This window comes from Phocoena sinus, chromosome 3 (genome assembly GCF_008692025.1).
Source record: "Phocoena sinus isolate mPhoSin1 chromosome 3, mPhoSin1.pri, whole genome shotgun sequence".
NCBI classification, from domain to species: domain Eukaryota; kingdom Metazoa; phylum Chordata; class Mammalia; order Artiodactyla; family Phocoenidae; genus Phocoena; species Phocoena sinus.
The window spans coordinates 26,981,405-26,998,866 of record NC_045765.1 but is presented as its reverse complement, the minus strand read 5'-3'; the positions used below and the strand labels follow the sequence as shown (position 1 = coordinate 26,998,866).

The following is a 17,462-nucleotide window of genomic DNA, read 5'->3' as shown; positions in this document are numbered from 1 at the left end:
TGCTGGATTTTTAATTGCTTCTTTGGAGGGACAGGCGCTTGGAACTCCCTATTTCACCATTTTTGCTGATTTCACTCGAAAAAGTAGTTTTTAAATGCATTTTGTTTGTTGACACATGAGGAAACTGAGGAGCAAAGGGAGAGGGAATGAACTGAATCAGTGGTAAGACTACCAAGAGGACTCAGGATTCCTCTCATTTAGTTAATCTACCTCCTGCACTGCTTGGCCACATGGTTCAGCAGCAGCAAGTCTCTCCTTGGTTCAGAGACCTCTGGGATTAGAGAGACAAAGCAAGGGTCTCCTCGTGGGCTCTGCCACATCCACTCTGCCTCCCTCCATCCACTCCCCCAACAGCAGTCGACGTGATGGGGTTACATCACTCCCCCGCTTAACAGCCTTCAGCCTTCTATCCACTGGTGTATTTATACAATGGAATATTATTCAGCCATAAAAATGAATGAAGTAATGATAGTTGCTACAACATGAATGAATCTTAAAAACCTTGTGCTGAGTAAAAGAAGCCAGTTGCAAAAGACCACATATTATATGATTCTATTTGTACGAAATGTCCAGAATAGGCAAATCTATAGAGACAGAAAGTAGATTAGTGGCCGATTGTGGCTCAGGGGACTTTTTTGAGGTGATGAGAATGTTCTAAAATTAATCATGGTGGTGGTTTCACAGCTCTCTGAGTAAATCATTGAAGTATATACTTTAAGTGGGCAAATTGTATCTAAATAAAACTATTACCAAATAACTAAGTAAAATCTATCCAGCTTCCTGTTCTCTTGGAGTAAAGCCCAAAGTCATCGTGAAGCCCTGCATGACCTGGTTCTTGTCTCTCCAGCCTCCTCTGTGTCACCCACCTCCTCCCTTATACTCCATGCACAGCAGTTTCCTTTTTGCTCTCTGAATGTGCCAAGTGTCTTCCTTACTTGGGGCCTTTGCGTATGCTATTCCCACTTCCTGAAATGCCCTTCCCCCCTTTCTGTTCCCATAGCTGACTTGTTGGAATCCTCCATGTATCATCAGCTCAGGGGGTCCTTTCTTAACTACCCCAACAAAAATTGATGCCTCCTCCATCAGGCCCTATTTGTTTCTTACATCACATGTATCATGTTTTGTGACCTTATATTTATTTGTGTATTCACCAAAAGAGCGAGATCAGTGCCTGGCATGTGCCTGGCGTATTGTAGGCACTTACTGAATATCTGCTGCATGAATGAACGAGGACAACCTTGTAGGATCATCCGTCCATCCTCCTGAGGCTCTTTCCTTAAATCAAAACACTTGTGTTTGGATTCACACGTCAAGTCAAACACCATTGTGTCCTATTCTGTTCTTGAAGATCTTCCAAGCTGGATATTCCTGAAACAAACTTCATCCCTAGGTTAACAGTATGGCCTGGTCCTCACTCAGCAAGTGATGCCAAGTAGGGGCTGAGCACTGCAATGATACGGTGTAATCTCACATTCCAAGGGATTAGCAGAGGCTCCCATACCACGCAGGGGACTCTGGGTGTTTTCATAGCCAGCTGCTACTCCCCAGAAGCTGACAGTGTAAATGGGAAGGTAGACAGTGTAAATGAGTGGTAGAAAGACTGGCATTTTAGGCTGCTGTCACCAGGATGGAGTAATTGGGGAGCAGCAAGTAGCTCACAGTAGCAGTTGAGAATATGGAAGTTAGATACTGGTTTTCCTGTCACTTCCTAGCCTCATGATTTTGGCCAAATTGTTTAACCTCTAAGCACCTCCATTTCCTTATCTGCAAAATGGGATCACAGTTTACACCTCGCAGGGTTGCTTTGGGAATGGAATGAGAGGATGTGCTGAGCACGTGCCGGGTGTACAGTGGGAGGTCAACCATGGGAATGACATAAACGCCATCCTTGTCACTCAGACTGGAGTGCATTACCTGTGCTAGGGAGAGGTCATGTTTGACTAATGAATGGGGGCCTTTGGGAGCCAGGCTGGGCCTGCATTGACTCCTGTGGCAGTCAGTGGTTTTTACATTGGTTTTACGTTGGTTTTGTTTAGCCATGTGGGCTGCATGGTCATCAGATAAAGTCAAGAAAGGAAGGGCAGGAAGGAGCAGAGATTCTTGGTATCCAGAGGTCTCACCAGGCTGCCTCTCTGTTCCATTTCATTTCACAGCCATATACAACTTCCAAGGGAGCGGAGTCCCCCAGCTCTCCCTGCAGATTGGCGATGTGGTGCGAATACAGGAGACCTGTGGAGGTGAGTCACTGGCCCAGGCGACCCTTGGATGCCAGGAGCTTGCTGATGGTGTTGGGACACCCCCAGGACATACCCAGCACCTCCAGCCCTCTCTTGGAACTTGCACCTCTGTGTGGTCTATTTAAATACATTTTGCTAATATTAGTATTTCAGATTTACTGAAAATAATGCTTTGTTATTGTAGGAATTCATACTTAGAAACAAAAGCCAAACCGGGTGGTCTGATGTTCATTGTGCTCTCTATTTGCCCAGGCATGGAGCTGTTGGGCCCTATGACACCTTCTAGATACACTTCTTTATTAGTTTCAACACCTTTATAAAGGAATATCAGCATTATTAGGGTTTTGAAGGGTCCAGTAAATTATAATCCTGATTCCAGTTCTGCTGGCCCAGGAAGCAGTACTCACTCCCTTCAGCAAGCTGGGTGCCCTGTCTTGGGCAAAATGGCATCTCTTTCTTCCCACAGAGGTGTCATCTCTTGTGAAGCCAGGTGTCTGTTGGGCTGTGTCCACCATCGTGGCGATGGTGGTGGTTTTTAAAGTTTGCACATAGGTTAATAATAGCCTTGGACTCATGAGTCAGGCCATTAGAAATCAATGTATCACCTGTCACTGATAAAATTGACATCGGGAGCACGGCTTGGGTGTAAGTGTCGAATGAGCTTGCTTATGGGCTGACTACATTCAGGCAGGCTCTCCCAGCCCTCACTGCCCAGCTGGGCCACCACGGATCTCCTCCTGCCTGGGCCTGACTATAATCCTGCTGTGTGGAGGGCGTAGAGTGTGTCCTTCCTGTGGTCAGGCAGAGCAAAGAGAAAGGAGGGCAGAGGGGGCTCTGTCCCTGTTTCCCAGCTAATCCCTCAGGTTCGGCTCTCCTGTGCTGGGATGGGGGTGAGGGGTAGGCAGGAGGCAGGTGTGCTAGTGTTAAGGAGGCCCCCTCAAGGAGAAATAGAGGGCCGGAGGAAAGGAGGATGCCTACACAGCTAGCCATCTGTGGGTTCTTAACCACATAGTGAGTACTGTGCTAAATTCCCATAACATGTTAGTCTAGTTACTCCTCACAGCACCCTGCAGGACAGGTGGTATCTTCAGCCCTAGATTAGCTATGTGCAATTAACAGAGCACCTCTGCAGATTCATGAAGGAGTGCGTGTCCACACACACACACACACACACACACACAAATGCAAACCAAAAAGCAAACAAACAAAATGCTTTTTGGAGGGAGAAAGAATTTGATATTTGATATTTCAAAGCAGCTTTAAAGGAATCATCATGGGGGAAATGAGAACTTTGTTCACCTTCCTTACGTTTATTTTATGCTTTAGTACTCTTGCTATTTATTTATTTATTTTTAAGGATTTCTTTTTAAAAATTATTTATTTATTTTTGGCTGCATTGGGTCCTCATTGCTGTGCGTGGGCTTTCTCTAGTTGTGGCGAGCAGGGGCTGCTCTTCATTGCAGTGCACAGGCTTCTCGTTGCGGTGGCTTCTCTTGTTGTGGAGCACAGGCTCTAGGCGCACGGGCTTCAGTACTTGTGGCATGTGGGCTCAGTCGTAGCTTGCGGGGTCTAGAGTACAGGCTCCGTAGGTGTGACAGACGGGCTCAGTAGTTGTGGCTCGTGGGCTCTAGAGCTCAGGCTCAGTAGTTGTGGCTCATGAGCTCTAGGTGAGTGGGCTTCAGTAGTTGTGGCACACGGGCTCAGTAGTTGTGGCTTGTGAGCTCTAGAGCTCAGACTCAGTAGTTGTGGCCCGTGGGCTCAGTAGTTGTGGCTCATGGGCTCTAGGTGATTGGGCTTCAGTCGTTGTGGCACGTGGGCTCAGTAGTTGTGGCACATGGGCTCTAGAGTGCAGGCTCAGTGGTTGTGGCGCATGGACTTAGTTGCTCTGCGACATGTGGGATCTTCCCCGACCAGGGCTCAAACCCGTGTCCCCTGCATTGTCAGGCAGATTCTCAACCACTGCGCCACCAGGGAAGCCCACTGTTGTTATTTTGGACATCATGCACTTTTCAGTGTCCAGGCCTCTATAGTGCCCAGTCTGTTGGGCTGTGTCCTATTTTACACACACAGTGAGTGGGACTGGGGGAGGAGTAGGGATCTGATTCCAAACACCCTGCCCTCCTCCCACAGTGCAATCCTACCCTTTACAAATGTAGTTCTACTCAGTGGCAGATAAGCAAACTCTAGGTGTCTACCAAGGGCAAAGATTGAAAATAAAAACAGCAAGCAAAACCACTCTCCTCAGTGTCACTTTTGTGCTACTGGATGCTAATCCCGAGAAACAGGCAGAGACCTCAGATTTGCAGGTGAAGGAGCAAGGCTCAGGGAAGAGAAATGACTTGCCTAGGCTCACACAGTGAACCAGTTGCTGTTCTCTCCACTCTCCTAAGACTGCTCCCTTTTCTCTACCCCTTGCCTACCAAGGCAGTGAAAAGCCTCAGAATGTTTTCTGTGTCCTACATTTTGAAATTCAGATGAGTGTTTTTTTCTTCTTTTCATGCAGTTTCCCTGGAGAAAGCGCTTCAGGGCAGGAAACTGACCACAGAGGTTGCATGTAATCAGAGCCTTTCTTTACTTTTGCCTGACCTTCAAAAACACTGCACTTGCTGACTCAAGTCACCTTTGTTTCAGGGATTAACCTCCTTGCTCCGAAGCTCTTTAGTTCTGGTTTCCCATTTAAAATTTTGTTTTATCAGTCTTATTTTAATGCATCCTTGTAATAAGCAGCCACAGTACTTTTATGGAAAGAGCTGGACATATTAATTTAGCAAGTGATTGCCAGTTCAAGACTACTTTGAAAATACATTTGGAAGTCTGTTAGACTGATTCTAGATATCTGAGGAATTGGTATGAAAAGTATTAGGTTTTATCATGCATGCACTCATACCCATATAGAGTTTTCAAACTGGAATTTATAGGGTCCTAAGAGTCCGTGAGGGCCTTAGATGCCTAAGGACTCGGAGATCAGGCCTGGTCTTATCTTTTTTGCATGCGGGGAGTTCTGCTTATGATTCCAGTTGAAAAACAATTCCTCTGCAGATATAAAAAAGTGAAAACCATAGTGTTAGTCAAAAATTAGTCAAAATGACATAGTAGAAAATATATGGGTGTGCTTATATCACCGTCTTGCAGAAACCTACAAAAAAAATAAAATCCAGCCAATTGAGAGATGAATCACAATGTTAAAATATAGGAATTGAAAAGCTGTGATAAGAGGAAGTACTGGCAAGCATTGAGTCCAAGTGAATTGATTTGTCAAAATTAGTGTTAAAAGTCATGATAGTTACGACTACCAAAAAGAACGTCATTGTTCGAAAACTGTAAAATGTAACCACCCCCCCACCCCCCCCACCCCCCGCAAAAAAAATGAATACAATTGAGAAGTGGAGAGGGGAATGGAATAGAATAGATATAGTCTTGAAGATTCAAAGCACATTTCTCCAGATATCAGCAAGGATTAATTCTTGGTGGTAGGAATGTGAATATTTTTATTTTGTGTTTTTCAATAATTTTAAACTCTCCCCTCTCCTCCACAAAGAGAAAAGAAAAGAAGGAAGGAAGGAAGGAAGAGAGGAAGGAAGGGAGGAAGGAAGAAAAGAAAGAAAGAAGAAAGAGAAAGAAAAGAAGTAGAAAAAGCATGGGCTTTTGAATCAGAAAGTTATTCTCTGCTCCACTTACCCACTAGCTTAGTGATCTTAGGGAAGTAAGCCTCAGTTTTCTCACCTGCAAAAACGTATTATCATCACCTTGCTTCTGGGTGTATTATGAGGATAAAATGAGAGAAGTAGAGAAGCTGTTTAGCCTCATGCCTGGCTCCTAGGTGCTCTGTGTTGAATTCCATCTCTTTCCCCCATTAAACAGAGCTACACTGGGACTGGCAGGTATGTATCTATCTTAGCCATATCGCCCAGGGAACACAGAAGGTGACCCTCTGATCGCCTGGAGTGGGTGAGGCTAGCCCTTCTTTGCCTATGCACTAAACTTACTCAGCCAGATGAATGGGGAAAACAAAAATCTGAGCTGAAACCTTAGGCATGAATGAATTTCCTTTCCCTAGAGCTCTAATGGTTTTAGTATTTCCTTTTAGATAATATTTTATTGCGATAAAAACTCAAACAATTCAGAAGGGTGCCCATTACTAAGCTTTCCTAATAGACATCCTAATGCCTATTTCTTTGTCCATATTACATCTCTCAGACTGCCTCTCTTACCCAGAGGCAGCATAAACATTCTGCTTCCTGATTTTAGATGTGGAAAACACATGTGTTTATCAAGTAGTCAGAACTCCTCATGGGAGAATAAATGTGAAAAAGGAGTGTTGTTTTTCCCCAGTCACTTCCTTCAGTTATATTTGGTTGACATCTTTCCAGATATTTAACAACATCTCAAAAGAAGGCTTCAATTCCATATGCAGTTTAATGCTCCTCTCCTCCTTCCCTTTTCCTAGCTTAAACAAGGCTGGGGGTAGAGGCAGCTTGGGGTGCTCTCTCTCTGATTCTTTGACTTCCTGATCAAATACGCCAAAAGATCAGCCAGTCCCCTGCACGAATAGTCATGTAGCTGGGGAGCAAGATGCCAGATGCCCGCTATATCTCTGAGTGAGTCTTCTGGACTGCACCCTTCGCGCTTGGATTTGGTCTGGGGGTGAGAGAGCTCTACCATGCACTCCTAAGGCAACAACAGCTACCTCCGAAGACCAACTCCCATCTCCTGATTACTTGGACAGTGGTGAGGGGATGTTCCTTTGGGGGTATCCCAGGTTACTTAGACTCTTCCTTATGAGCCCTTCAGAGGGAATGTCTGCTCCACTCTCAGTTATTTGCTACCTGACTCTTCCTTTCCAGAACAACAGCGAAGGTTCCATTCCATCTACTGATACACATACTTGCCCGGGTCATGGGGGCCCACTCTTAGTGGTGAAGAGAATGGGATTTCTAGACAGTGGTTTCCAAGGTGCTTTTGAATTTCATTTACCAGTAAAATGGAACAAGGGGAGGGGATGAGGGAGGAAGTTGACATAGCTTAACCTCCTTAAGGTAAGGCATAGCTTTTATTGTCATTGTTTTCTAAAAAATGGGACTGTACTGTACATACCATTCTGAGACTCGTGCTTCTCACTTAAAAACGTCTGGAATTCCTTCTAAGCTGGCACGTGTGAATCACCTCCACCTTGGTTCAGCTGCAAAGAGCTCTGCGTGAAGAGTTCCGAATCTCCCACTTGCTGAGTGGGGTACACCCAGAGCCATGCCACCTCTTCTCTACTGAGAACTCCACCCAGAGTGATCCTGACCCACCTGAGTCCTTTGCTTTTAGGGCACGGTGGGGTGGGGGGTGGGGGACATTATGTGCACTTAAGAGGGTATTTTTTTAAAGTGCCACTTTGCAGGGAGATGGTCCTTTGTTTAGATCTGCTCTAGAAACAGGTTGGTATGAAAGGGACTCCATTTTCTTAAGTAAGGCTGTTTCATTGTAGGGAGTTGGTAAGTGGAGTTTTCTTCCCTTTTGCTTGTGGATGAGGCTAAAACGTCAGTAAACTTCCATTATGTTGAATCTGAAGAATGTTTCATTTACTTTGTTGTTATGGGAATATGTTGAAATGACATCACACAAAAAAAAAAAAACCCACAGAAAAACAAAAAACAGGGCTTCCCTGGTGGCGCAGTGCTTGAGAGTCCACCTGCCGATGCAGGGGACACGGGTTCGTGACCCGGTCCGGGAAGATCCCACATGCCGTGGAGCGCCTGGGACCGTGAGCCATGGCCACTGAGCCTGCGCGTCCAGAGCCTGTACTCCGCAACGGGAGAGGCCACAACAGTGAGAGGCCCGCGTACCACAAAAACAAAAAACAATATTCAAATTCTGTAGGTTCTGGAAATAAAATAGAAAATATGCCTAAGTTTCTCTGGTTAATGATGATGGTGATGATTATGGATTTTTAAATGACATAATGGTATTTAGTAATTTTTTTAACACTTACCATATGCCAGGCACTGTACAAACTCTGAATTGCTTATCTAATTTAAGCCTATGAGACGGGCACTATTACTGTTCCCATTTTACAAAAAAGGAAACTAGGGCTTCCCTGGTGGCGCAGTGGTTGAGAGTCCGCCTGCCGATGCAGGGGACACGGGTTCGTGCCCCGGTCCGGGAGGATCCCACATGCCGCGGAGCGGCTGGGCCCGTGAGCCATGGCCGCTGAGCCTGCGCGTCCGGAGCCTGTACTCCGCGACGGGAGAGGCCACAACAGTGAGAGGCCCGCGTACCGCAAAAAAAAAAAAAGGAAACTAAGACTTAGAGAAATGCACTAACTTGTCTAAGATCACGCAGAAGTTGCAGATCTTCATTCAAATCCAGGCTTTGATTCCAGAGCTCATACCCTCAACCACTGATTGATACTGGCTTCTGTTACATTCTTCTTAATGTTATTAGATATTTCAATCAAATAGGAAAGGGAAATACACCCAGGTACACACCACTCAAATAGATATTAACATTTTTCCTTGTTTAGTTCATACATATTTTTTTTAAAGAAATAAACATTTTAGGTGCAACTGAGATCCCCTGTTTACCCCTCTCCTATTCCATTCTTGTCTTTTTGTCCATTCTACAGGTAACACTCATCCTGAAATTGGTATGTCTTCTTCCAGTCTAAGGTTTTGTACCTTTACCAGATGTGTTCACCTTCATAATTCTGTTTAAACAGTAGTTTGTGCAACAACCGTGTATGGTAGCTGTTATTTTCCTCATTTGACAGGTGAAAACACTGAGGCTTAAGTGACATGACCAAAGATCACATTGCCCGGAGAGGGTAGAGAGAGGACTGGATTTCTAGGATGTTGATTCCTTTTTGATGTTCTGGGATGCTTTTAACCTCTCCTCCTTTTTCCCCTCCCCACGCAACTCCTGGGTGATTAGAGAATTTAGGTACATTTCATTTTGATATTTGGAATGTGGGAAAGGAGGACAGTTGGAGTTTATCATTTTCCATAAGAATGGTAAAAAAATTTCCTTTCCTCATATTTCCCAGGATGCACTTTGTGAGTTTTCTGTTTATAAAGTTTTCATGGATAGGGTTAGACAAAAAAGCCTTTTCTATTACTTAACTGAAAGGGCATTAAGCCAGGGGACACGTCCTGGGGTGTGGTAAATGCTGTGCTACCCTGAGCCCGTTTTTGATCACGGCGTCTCTTGTCATGGATTTTGCTATGTGTGCCTACTATTGTTATCTGCCCAGTCAGGTCTTGGAGTACAGCCAGATATAACTGGCCAATGACCAGACTAGGGAGTGGACATCAGGGGTCATAGAGATCAGTGATTCAGCAGGGTTGGGGATATCAGAAAAAGTCCTAAGGACAGCTCTGATGCAGTGGATGCTTTATCATCATCCAGCAAGTGGAGATGGTGGTAAGCCTGTCTCATCAAGGATCACTGGGGATTTATTTCTGAGAGCACCTAGCCCAATGTCATGTACACAGTAGGTGCACAGTCAGTGTTTGTTGAACTTAAATCTGGGAGCCAGAATGTATATGCTGGCGGTAAGCGTCAGTCGATTTCTTGCTCAGGAGTGAGTTGAAGTTTTGCAAATCAGGATACCGACAAGGGGTGGCAAGTCACTGATTCTCAAGGGTGAGAGAGGGCAATGTCACTGGAATTCAAGGGTCCCAGATGGAGCCCCTGTCGTGGAGAGCCAGATGTGGGCAGACTAGTGGTCCCTTGGTTGTTTTCCTACTATCTGGTGGATTTTGGTGGCCTTGGCCAATAAGGTGGATTCAGGTCACTGCAACCAAGAAACCCTTAACTGTATCTGTGCTTTAAGAGAACATTATCTGTATTTGTGTTCATCGCATGGGGGACAATGTGGTGGAACAGCTTTGAGGGCTGGCTTTGAAGCCACACGGACTTGCCCTTGAACCCTGGCATGTGATTTGGCCCAGTACCTCAACTGACTTGAATCTCAATTTCTTCATCTACAGAATGGGAATATTACTTAGCTCACAGTATGGATATGAGCACTGAATGAGAGAATACATGTACAACACTTAGCATATAGCTTTGTGTGCATTAAGATCCCCTGATCGATTAATGGTAGCTAGTAATGTTACAGAGATGCTCTTATATCTTGTTTGTTGAATGGGAAAGAACTGCAAATAAAGGAGGTTGTTCTAGTGCAGTACTAGAGTGTCACTTCCAGAGTCAGATGCTTGGGTTTAGGTCTTAACTGCATTACTCACTAGCTCTGTGACCATGAGCAAGTTGCTTAATCTCTCTGTGCCTCTCTATTTTCATTTGCAGAATTGAGGCAATTATAGTACCTACTTTGTAGAATCATTGTGAAGATTAATTTATAATTTGAAAAAAACAAAACAAAAAACTTTACCAGAGTTCCTGGCACACAGCAAGCACTATTATTAATATAATATAAGCATTATTGTTCACAGTTAATTATTACAGATAGTTATAGGGAAAATTATTAGAGGAGTGTGAAAATAGAATGTGTTCTTCATGAAGTAGAAAGTTGTCCACCACTGGAAGTACTTAGTGGGGTTGTAGCTTTGGGGATTCAGATGTTGGGAGGATGGAAATATTAGGCAAATACCATGCTCCTTCTTCCATTAGACAGGAAGCACAGTATGATGGCTGTGTACGTTCAGATCCTGGCACGGTTACTTACTAGCTGTGTAACTGTGGTCAAGTTACTCAACTTCTCTGTGCCTCAGGTGGGCCACTCTTCTGTAAAATGGGATAATTGAATTTCCCACCTCATGTGGTTGTTATGAGGATTAAAAGGCTTCATATATGAAGAGTGCTTAGAACGTTTTTTTATTCCAAACCTGAGATTCTTTCTCTCCAGCCTCCATTCCTTCCTTTCTCTCTCCTTCCTTTTCTCCTTCTCTCCTTCCTCTACCTTTCTGTCTTTCAAAATAGGAACCACTTTGGGCCCCTGTTGCTTTAGAACTTTCTTTATGACCTGACCCTCAAGCTGGCTCATGACTGGGAGGGTTGACTTTGCATTTTAAGTTGTTTGTTTTGGAGCTTGCACGTATGTCTGTTGAGAACATATTTCGACAACAATCTGTCAGCCCAGTAATGAGGGTTTGCTAATGAGGCGCCTGACAGACGCTTTTTATTTACAGAGATGACAAATGCCACTACTTGGCTGTGCTTGAATCATTTCAAAGGCCAGTAGGCTCATTATAGTCATCAATACTTGCTATACTGAGGTTCATTTTGTCCGAGGACTGTGTATAATTTGGATCTCTGTTAATTGAGTCATTTTTGATATTCCTGCAAAGGGAAGAATCTTGTAAAATTCCTGTCGTTTTACCCATCCCTGAACTTGTCTGTTTTGTAATGACTAACTTCTGCAAATCACATTTTAGACACAATTTGCTGCTGTTAGAACTGCGGCCATTATTTTAGGATGTTCGCCAAACTCCCTCAGACATTCTCAGCCTTTCTGTGTCCCTAAGGCAGAGGTTGAAAACATGCATATGAACACAGGAAGGACCCAGGCAGTTAATGGAAATAAGTGAGGGGCTAGGTAGAGGCTGGTGAGTTGGAGGCGCCTGCTTTGTCTGATGGGACCAGCTGCTTCTCCCCACTAGCCAACTGCAACCATGCGGGAGCACTGGCCACCATCTCTGGGCCTCCTGTTCTTTCAAAAGAAGGATGAAATTTGCATTTTTATGTGAAATTCCTGTATTTGTGGATGCTTTTTGGAGATGTTGGCCACTAATTCAAGAAACTGTTGAATCCTAGGGCTTTGATCTGTACTTAAGGTCTAAAGCACTTCTCAATAGTTTCTTTGCCAGTGAAAAACAAACAACAACAACAAAACCCAGCAAGGAACTTGTACGAATAGATGAAAAACCTGTTTCTTTGTTTTCTCTTTGCAGACTGGTATAGGGGATACCTTCTAAAGCACAAAATGTTGCAGGTGAGGTCAATTTGTTTTTATCTGGGACAATATTGGATGTCTGTACATGACCCTGCCAGCCCCCTGGGCACTCATCTCCCACTGCTGCTCCTCTGCAGACTGATTCCATTCCTCCCTCCTTGTGTCCTGTGATTTCCTCGCTGTGCCTCAGTGGCTTCCCCTTTCACTCATTCTTTAAGGTCAACCTCCAGAGCTCTCTTCTCCCCGAAACTTTTCCTAATATGCCAGTCACATATGATTTTTCGAGTCCCGTGGAATCGTGCATTTTTTATTTGAAATTTATCCCCTACTGCCTTTCTTTAGCATTGCTTGGGGCATTCATCATTTCCTCACCTATGTGTGCAGCGTGACTCAGAAGGGACAGGTCCAGTCTCCGCCCTCAGGGAGTTCCCCTGCCGCAGCCCCACAGCACACCGCCATCCATCTCCATGGGAGCAAGCGCCTGCTTTGCTCATCTCTCTACATCTCACATCGTCTAGCGCAGTGACCGGATGTCCCCAGTGTACACGCTGGCTGAATTTATGAAGGAATTTCCAAGTAGTTGATCAACTTCTCTTCATGGAGCTAAGCTTATAGAGCAAGGAAATAATAGATGCTTTTTCCTTCCTCCATCATGAACAATGAAATAAATCCAGAGAGAAAGAGATCTCAAATCAAAGCAACCCATATGCAACCAGGGACACTGTTGCCTCAGGACCTGACCTTTCCTGACTGTGAAGGGTGGCTGCTGTCCCGGGCAGGAGAGGCGAGAGGCAGATCACTTTTCTCCCTTAGAGTGAGTCTTTCAGGCACTCCAGCCTTGCCCATCTGATAGGATGAGTGTCCGCAATGGGGTTGGAGCATCCTTTGGAATCTAGGGTTACTGTGGGATCCTGAACAACTGATAAAGAACTGGAGAGGAACCAGACCTAAAAGAGTAGATTTGGCACCTACCACTTGTTCTCTTGGACTGAGATTATTCCTGTAAAGTTTGAGGTTTTTACCAGCTAGCAGCTTTTGGAAAAATCATGAAGACCCGGGGTCAGTTTTTTTCTGTAGGGACAAGTCATGCTATCTCACCTTGTCTTATCTTATCCCCAACAGGGCATTTTTCCTAAATCCTTTATCCACATCAAAGAAGTGACAGTGGAGAAAAAAAGGTATTTGCCATCCTTCCCCACACTTGACCCTCCAGTGGCTCATGGATGTCACTTTCCTGTCTACTTTGAAAACCTGACTTGGCAGATGTGAAGGATGCTCAGCTGATCCATCTTCTTTGTGCTGTGTTTATTCATCTTCTTTCCCTCACTGGATGGGAGATCCAGTGCAAACTGATTCGTGTTCAGATCTGATTCTGATGGGGTATTAGTAAGTTTGGAGAATCAAACTTTTCACTGGCAGCTGCCTTTGAACTGAATTAAAGTAGATTACTCCTGAATAATGAGCTTGGAGGGCCCACCCAGGGAAGGAGGACATTAAAAAGGAAGTCCCTTGCATCTGCATAATGTAATTAGTGTCGATATTAGAGGCGGTTTAGTCTCCTGCCAGGAAGGCCCCTCTCAGCAGCTGTAGCTTAATGCAAATTTGCCAACATCTTATCTTGTTAGCACCTGGGTCTCAATTTCACACCATTTTCTCTCCCACCTTACATAGAAATATCGAGAACATTATTCCTGCAGAAATTCCTCTGGCACAAGAAGTGACAACGACACTTTGGGAATGGGGCAGCATCTGGAAACAGCTCTACATGGTAAGACTCAAAACCCTGCTCCCTGGGATGGAAGCTTCTTGCAGTTTTTGGCTTGGTTCAAATATGGAAGTTAGCCTTGACATAGTATAGCAAACAGTATGAGGCTATCAAGGCCCAGAGAAGTTAGGTGACTTTCTCAAAGCCATACAGCGAGCTAGTGACAGAGCCGTAGTGAATGGGCATCTGGTGTGATCCTTCTATTTTTTTTTAAACTACTGAAAAAATCATCAAACTTGAGTATGCTTAAGAATCACCTGGAGAGCTATTAAAAATTCAGCTTCCTTCAATGGGGCTCTGCATTTTAATAAACTTAGAGATTTTGATTTGGTGGTCTGCCGATAACACGTTGAGAAATACTGTTCTCGTATATTAATTAACTAATGACTGTTGTCCTCAGATCTATGAGGGAGCTTTGACCCTGGAAAACAAAGAGCGTATTTTATACGAGTTTTCCCTGTATTGAAGTAAATCTAATTTAAAATCCTCCTTTGATGTTTCTAAAACTAATGAAAGTGAGCAGCTAAGAAAACCATTAAACTGAGAGTGAAAATGTCAACCAAGGCTTACTGCATATTTGTTACAGCATCGTGTACACCTGCTGTTGCACACGCTCTGTTTGTAGAGTCACATTTTATGGTCATAAATGTTGACTCCCATATGGATATTTCATAATATATGGTAATGGGCATATTCAGTTACCATTCTATAAGTTTCCCAAAGGTTGTTAGGACAGTTTAGGGGGCAAACAGCAGACTTGAGGCTAAAGTGATTTATTATTTATTTCTACCACCCCTTTTACACATCACATACACAGGCACCGTGGAAGCTTGGCGTTTTCCTTAAGAAATCTTTGAATTGCAAGTCCATCGTGCCCTTTACCCTAGTAAAGTGATCCTTAAACCTCCAGTTTCATGATTCTTACCGTATCTGCATACCACCCATGAAGTATTTACTTAAAACCTAAGTTGTCTCCCTTTTTAGTAAACTTAAATGACTTACATAAGGAACTTTACAACATGCTGTGTCATTCCAATAATCCTCCAACTCTCCAACACCAACTGGATGCCCTATAATTCAATTCAATTCAGTTCTAACACTGACTCCCCAGAGTTTAAGGGCTCAGTTCTACACGACTGCCCTCTCTTCAGATGCCAGTTGCAAGTCCCGGGTCCCAGGCTCCCCACACATCTGTCCAACTTGGTACAAATTCGGGAACTCCCACAACACCCCTCCAACCTCACCTCAGGTTCCGTGTGTCGTTAGAACAACGCATAAAACTCAGGAAAGTACTACTTTTACAGTTTTATTATAAAGGATACAACTCAGGAACAGCCAATGGAAGAGAGACACAGAGGAAGGTACTGGGGTAGCGATGGGCACAGAGTTTCCATGCCTTCCCCAGGGAAGGCGTGCCACCCTCCCAGCACATCAATATGTTTACCTTCTGGGAAGGTACTAGAACCTCGTTGTTCAAGAGTTTTTATCCGCATTTTATTACATAGGCATGATTAAATGATTGAATCAAGTTCCAACCCTTCTAACCTCCCTGGAGGTTGGGGGTTGGAGCTGGAAGTTCCAACCCTCTAACCACATGGTTGGTTCCTCTGACAGCCAGCCCCCATTCTTGAAGCTCTCTAGGACTCATCTCATTAGCACAGACTCAGGTCTGGTCAAAACGGGCTCGTTGTGAATAAGAAAAGACACGTCTATCACTTAGAAAATTCCAAGCATTTTAAGAGCTCTGTGCCAGAATCTGGGGAGAAAGACCCCATAGGTATATATACTTTTATCACTTCACACGTGCTTCCCAAATGCACAGCGAAAAGCACTTGGCACAATTAGAACATTATTCAAATAAATACATGAAAACAAAACAATGTCATCTAATAGTACCTGTCAAAAGCTCGGAGCCAAAGAACTTCTCTCTCTTTTTGTTAAAAAAAAAAAGAAATTAACAAATGTGAGAGAGGGGTTAAAGTCATATTGCCATGAAACTGCAACTTTCTCTTGCCCTTAAACAGAAGGATGGGAAGAGACTAGAGGAGAATCACCATATGGGTCCCTAATATGTGTCTTTGTACCACCAAAACCATCTCATGTCCCTTGGGTTGTATGCATGTTACACTTGGGGGAACACTGCCCTAGAAACAGGCCTTTTGCACCGGAGCCGTGGCCCTGGTTCTCAGCCTTAAAGGGCCTGGCCTCTGAGACATGCATTGCAGCAGATGTTCATGGCATTCCTGTTCAACATGTAACTTTTTGGATAAGAGTCAGAAATAACCCCTCTTTTTTTAAGCCAGGAAGTGATTGGGATTATTACTTTTGCTTTTGAGAAACCCCTGTGGCCCTGGGGGAGGAAACATGTCAATGACTCAGACCACCACCCAATCCCTTCACAGCTGGGTAGGGGCCAAGAGAGGCACTCGAGCCATGGGCCCTGAACATGCATGCTTGACTTCGGCCCAGTTTGCCAGATGGAGGCCCAAGACCTTCGGTGCAGGTGACTGCGATTGTTTCCTGTTTCTGCTCCTAGGCCAGCAGAAAGGAGCGGTTCCAACAGGTGCAGTCCATGATGTACGACCTGATGGACTGGCGGTCACAGCTCCTCTCAGGAACTTTGCCCAAGGACGAGCTGAAGGAACTGAAACAGAAAGTCACGTCCAGAATTGATTATGGCAACAAGTAATGTTTCTTTCCTCCAAAAAGATGTTTTCTTTCCCCACCCACCCCACTTCTTCCCCTTCTTCCTACGAGAAGCTAGGTTTCATTTTTAGATGCGCGTTTGCCACTTTCTATTTGGGAGAAGGCTGTAACCAACAACCGTGCTTGTGTGCCTTTGCTATCACTCTCGCGGGACCCAGGGACATGCAAGCGGAGAGAGGCTTGCTTATCCAGTGGTTATTAGCCGGCTAGAGATTTAGGACACTCATTTAACCTACTTCCAAGGGGCTGGGGAGCACAGTCATGCTGGTTCACTTTCGGCTTAGTTGTCATTTTATTCCTGCATTTACAAAGCTCTCTCTTAAATCTCAATGTGAGACTTAATGTCCCTTCCTCATCCTACATTAATCTAAGCCACATGCCATCAGCTAACTCATATGCACAGTTACAAAAGCATTTCCTCAAAGGGAAAGAAGCAGAAATCGGTTAGTTTGAATGCTGTGAAGTTAAGGAGAGTGTGAAACAATTTTTTGAGGCAGGACAATGCACTAATAATAATAGTAATGCTAATAACATTATAACTAACACTAACACCTAATCCAAGCTTATCATGCACCAGTCTTTAGCTTTGTGTTTCACATCCATTGTCTTATTTAATTCTTTTTTTTTTTAATTTTTAAATTTTATTTATTTTTTGGCTGTGTTGGGTCTTTGTTGCTGTGCGCGGCTTTCTCTAGTTGTGGTTTGTTGCGGTGTGCAGGCTTCTCATTGCGGTGGCTTCTCTTATTGTGGAGCACAGGCTCCAGGCGCGTGGGTCTCAGTAGCTGTGACTCGCGGGCTCTAGAGTGCCGGCTCAGTAGTTGTGGTGCACGGGCTTAGTTGCTCCGCGGCATGTGGG

At 44.4% G+C, this 17,462-nt stretch overlaps 1 protein-coding gene across 1 annotated transcript in view; it reads left to right on the top strand.

Annotated features, from left to right (window-relative positions):
* DOCK2 (dedicator of cytokinesis 2) overlaps positions 1–17,462 on the top strand; it is a 408,621-nt gene that overhangs the window by 18,706 nt on the left and 372,453 nt on the right. Inside the window, exons 2-6 of the mRNA XM_032626471.1 lie at positions 2,154–2,237; positions 12,134–12,174; positions 13,258–13,313; positions 13,807–13,903; positions 16,437–16,585. Coding sequence (XP_032482362.1) covers positions 2,154–2,237; positions 12,134–12,174; positions 13,258–13,313; positions 13,807–13,903; positions 16,437–16,585 — 427 coding nt within the window. The remainder of the gene's footprint in view (positions 1–2,153; positions 2,238–12,133; positions 12,175–13,257; positions 13,314–13,806; positions 13,904–16,436; positions 16,586–17,462) is intronic.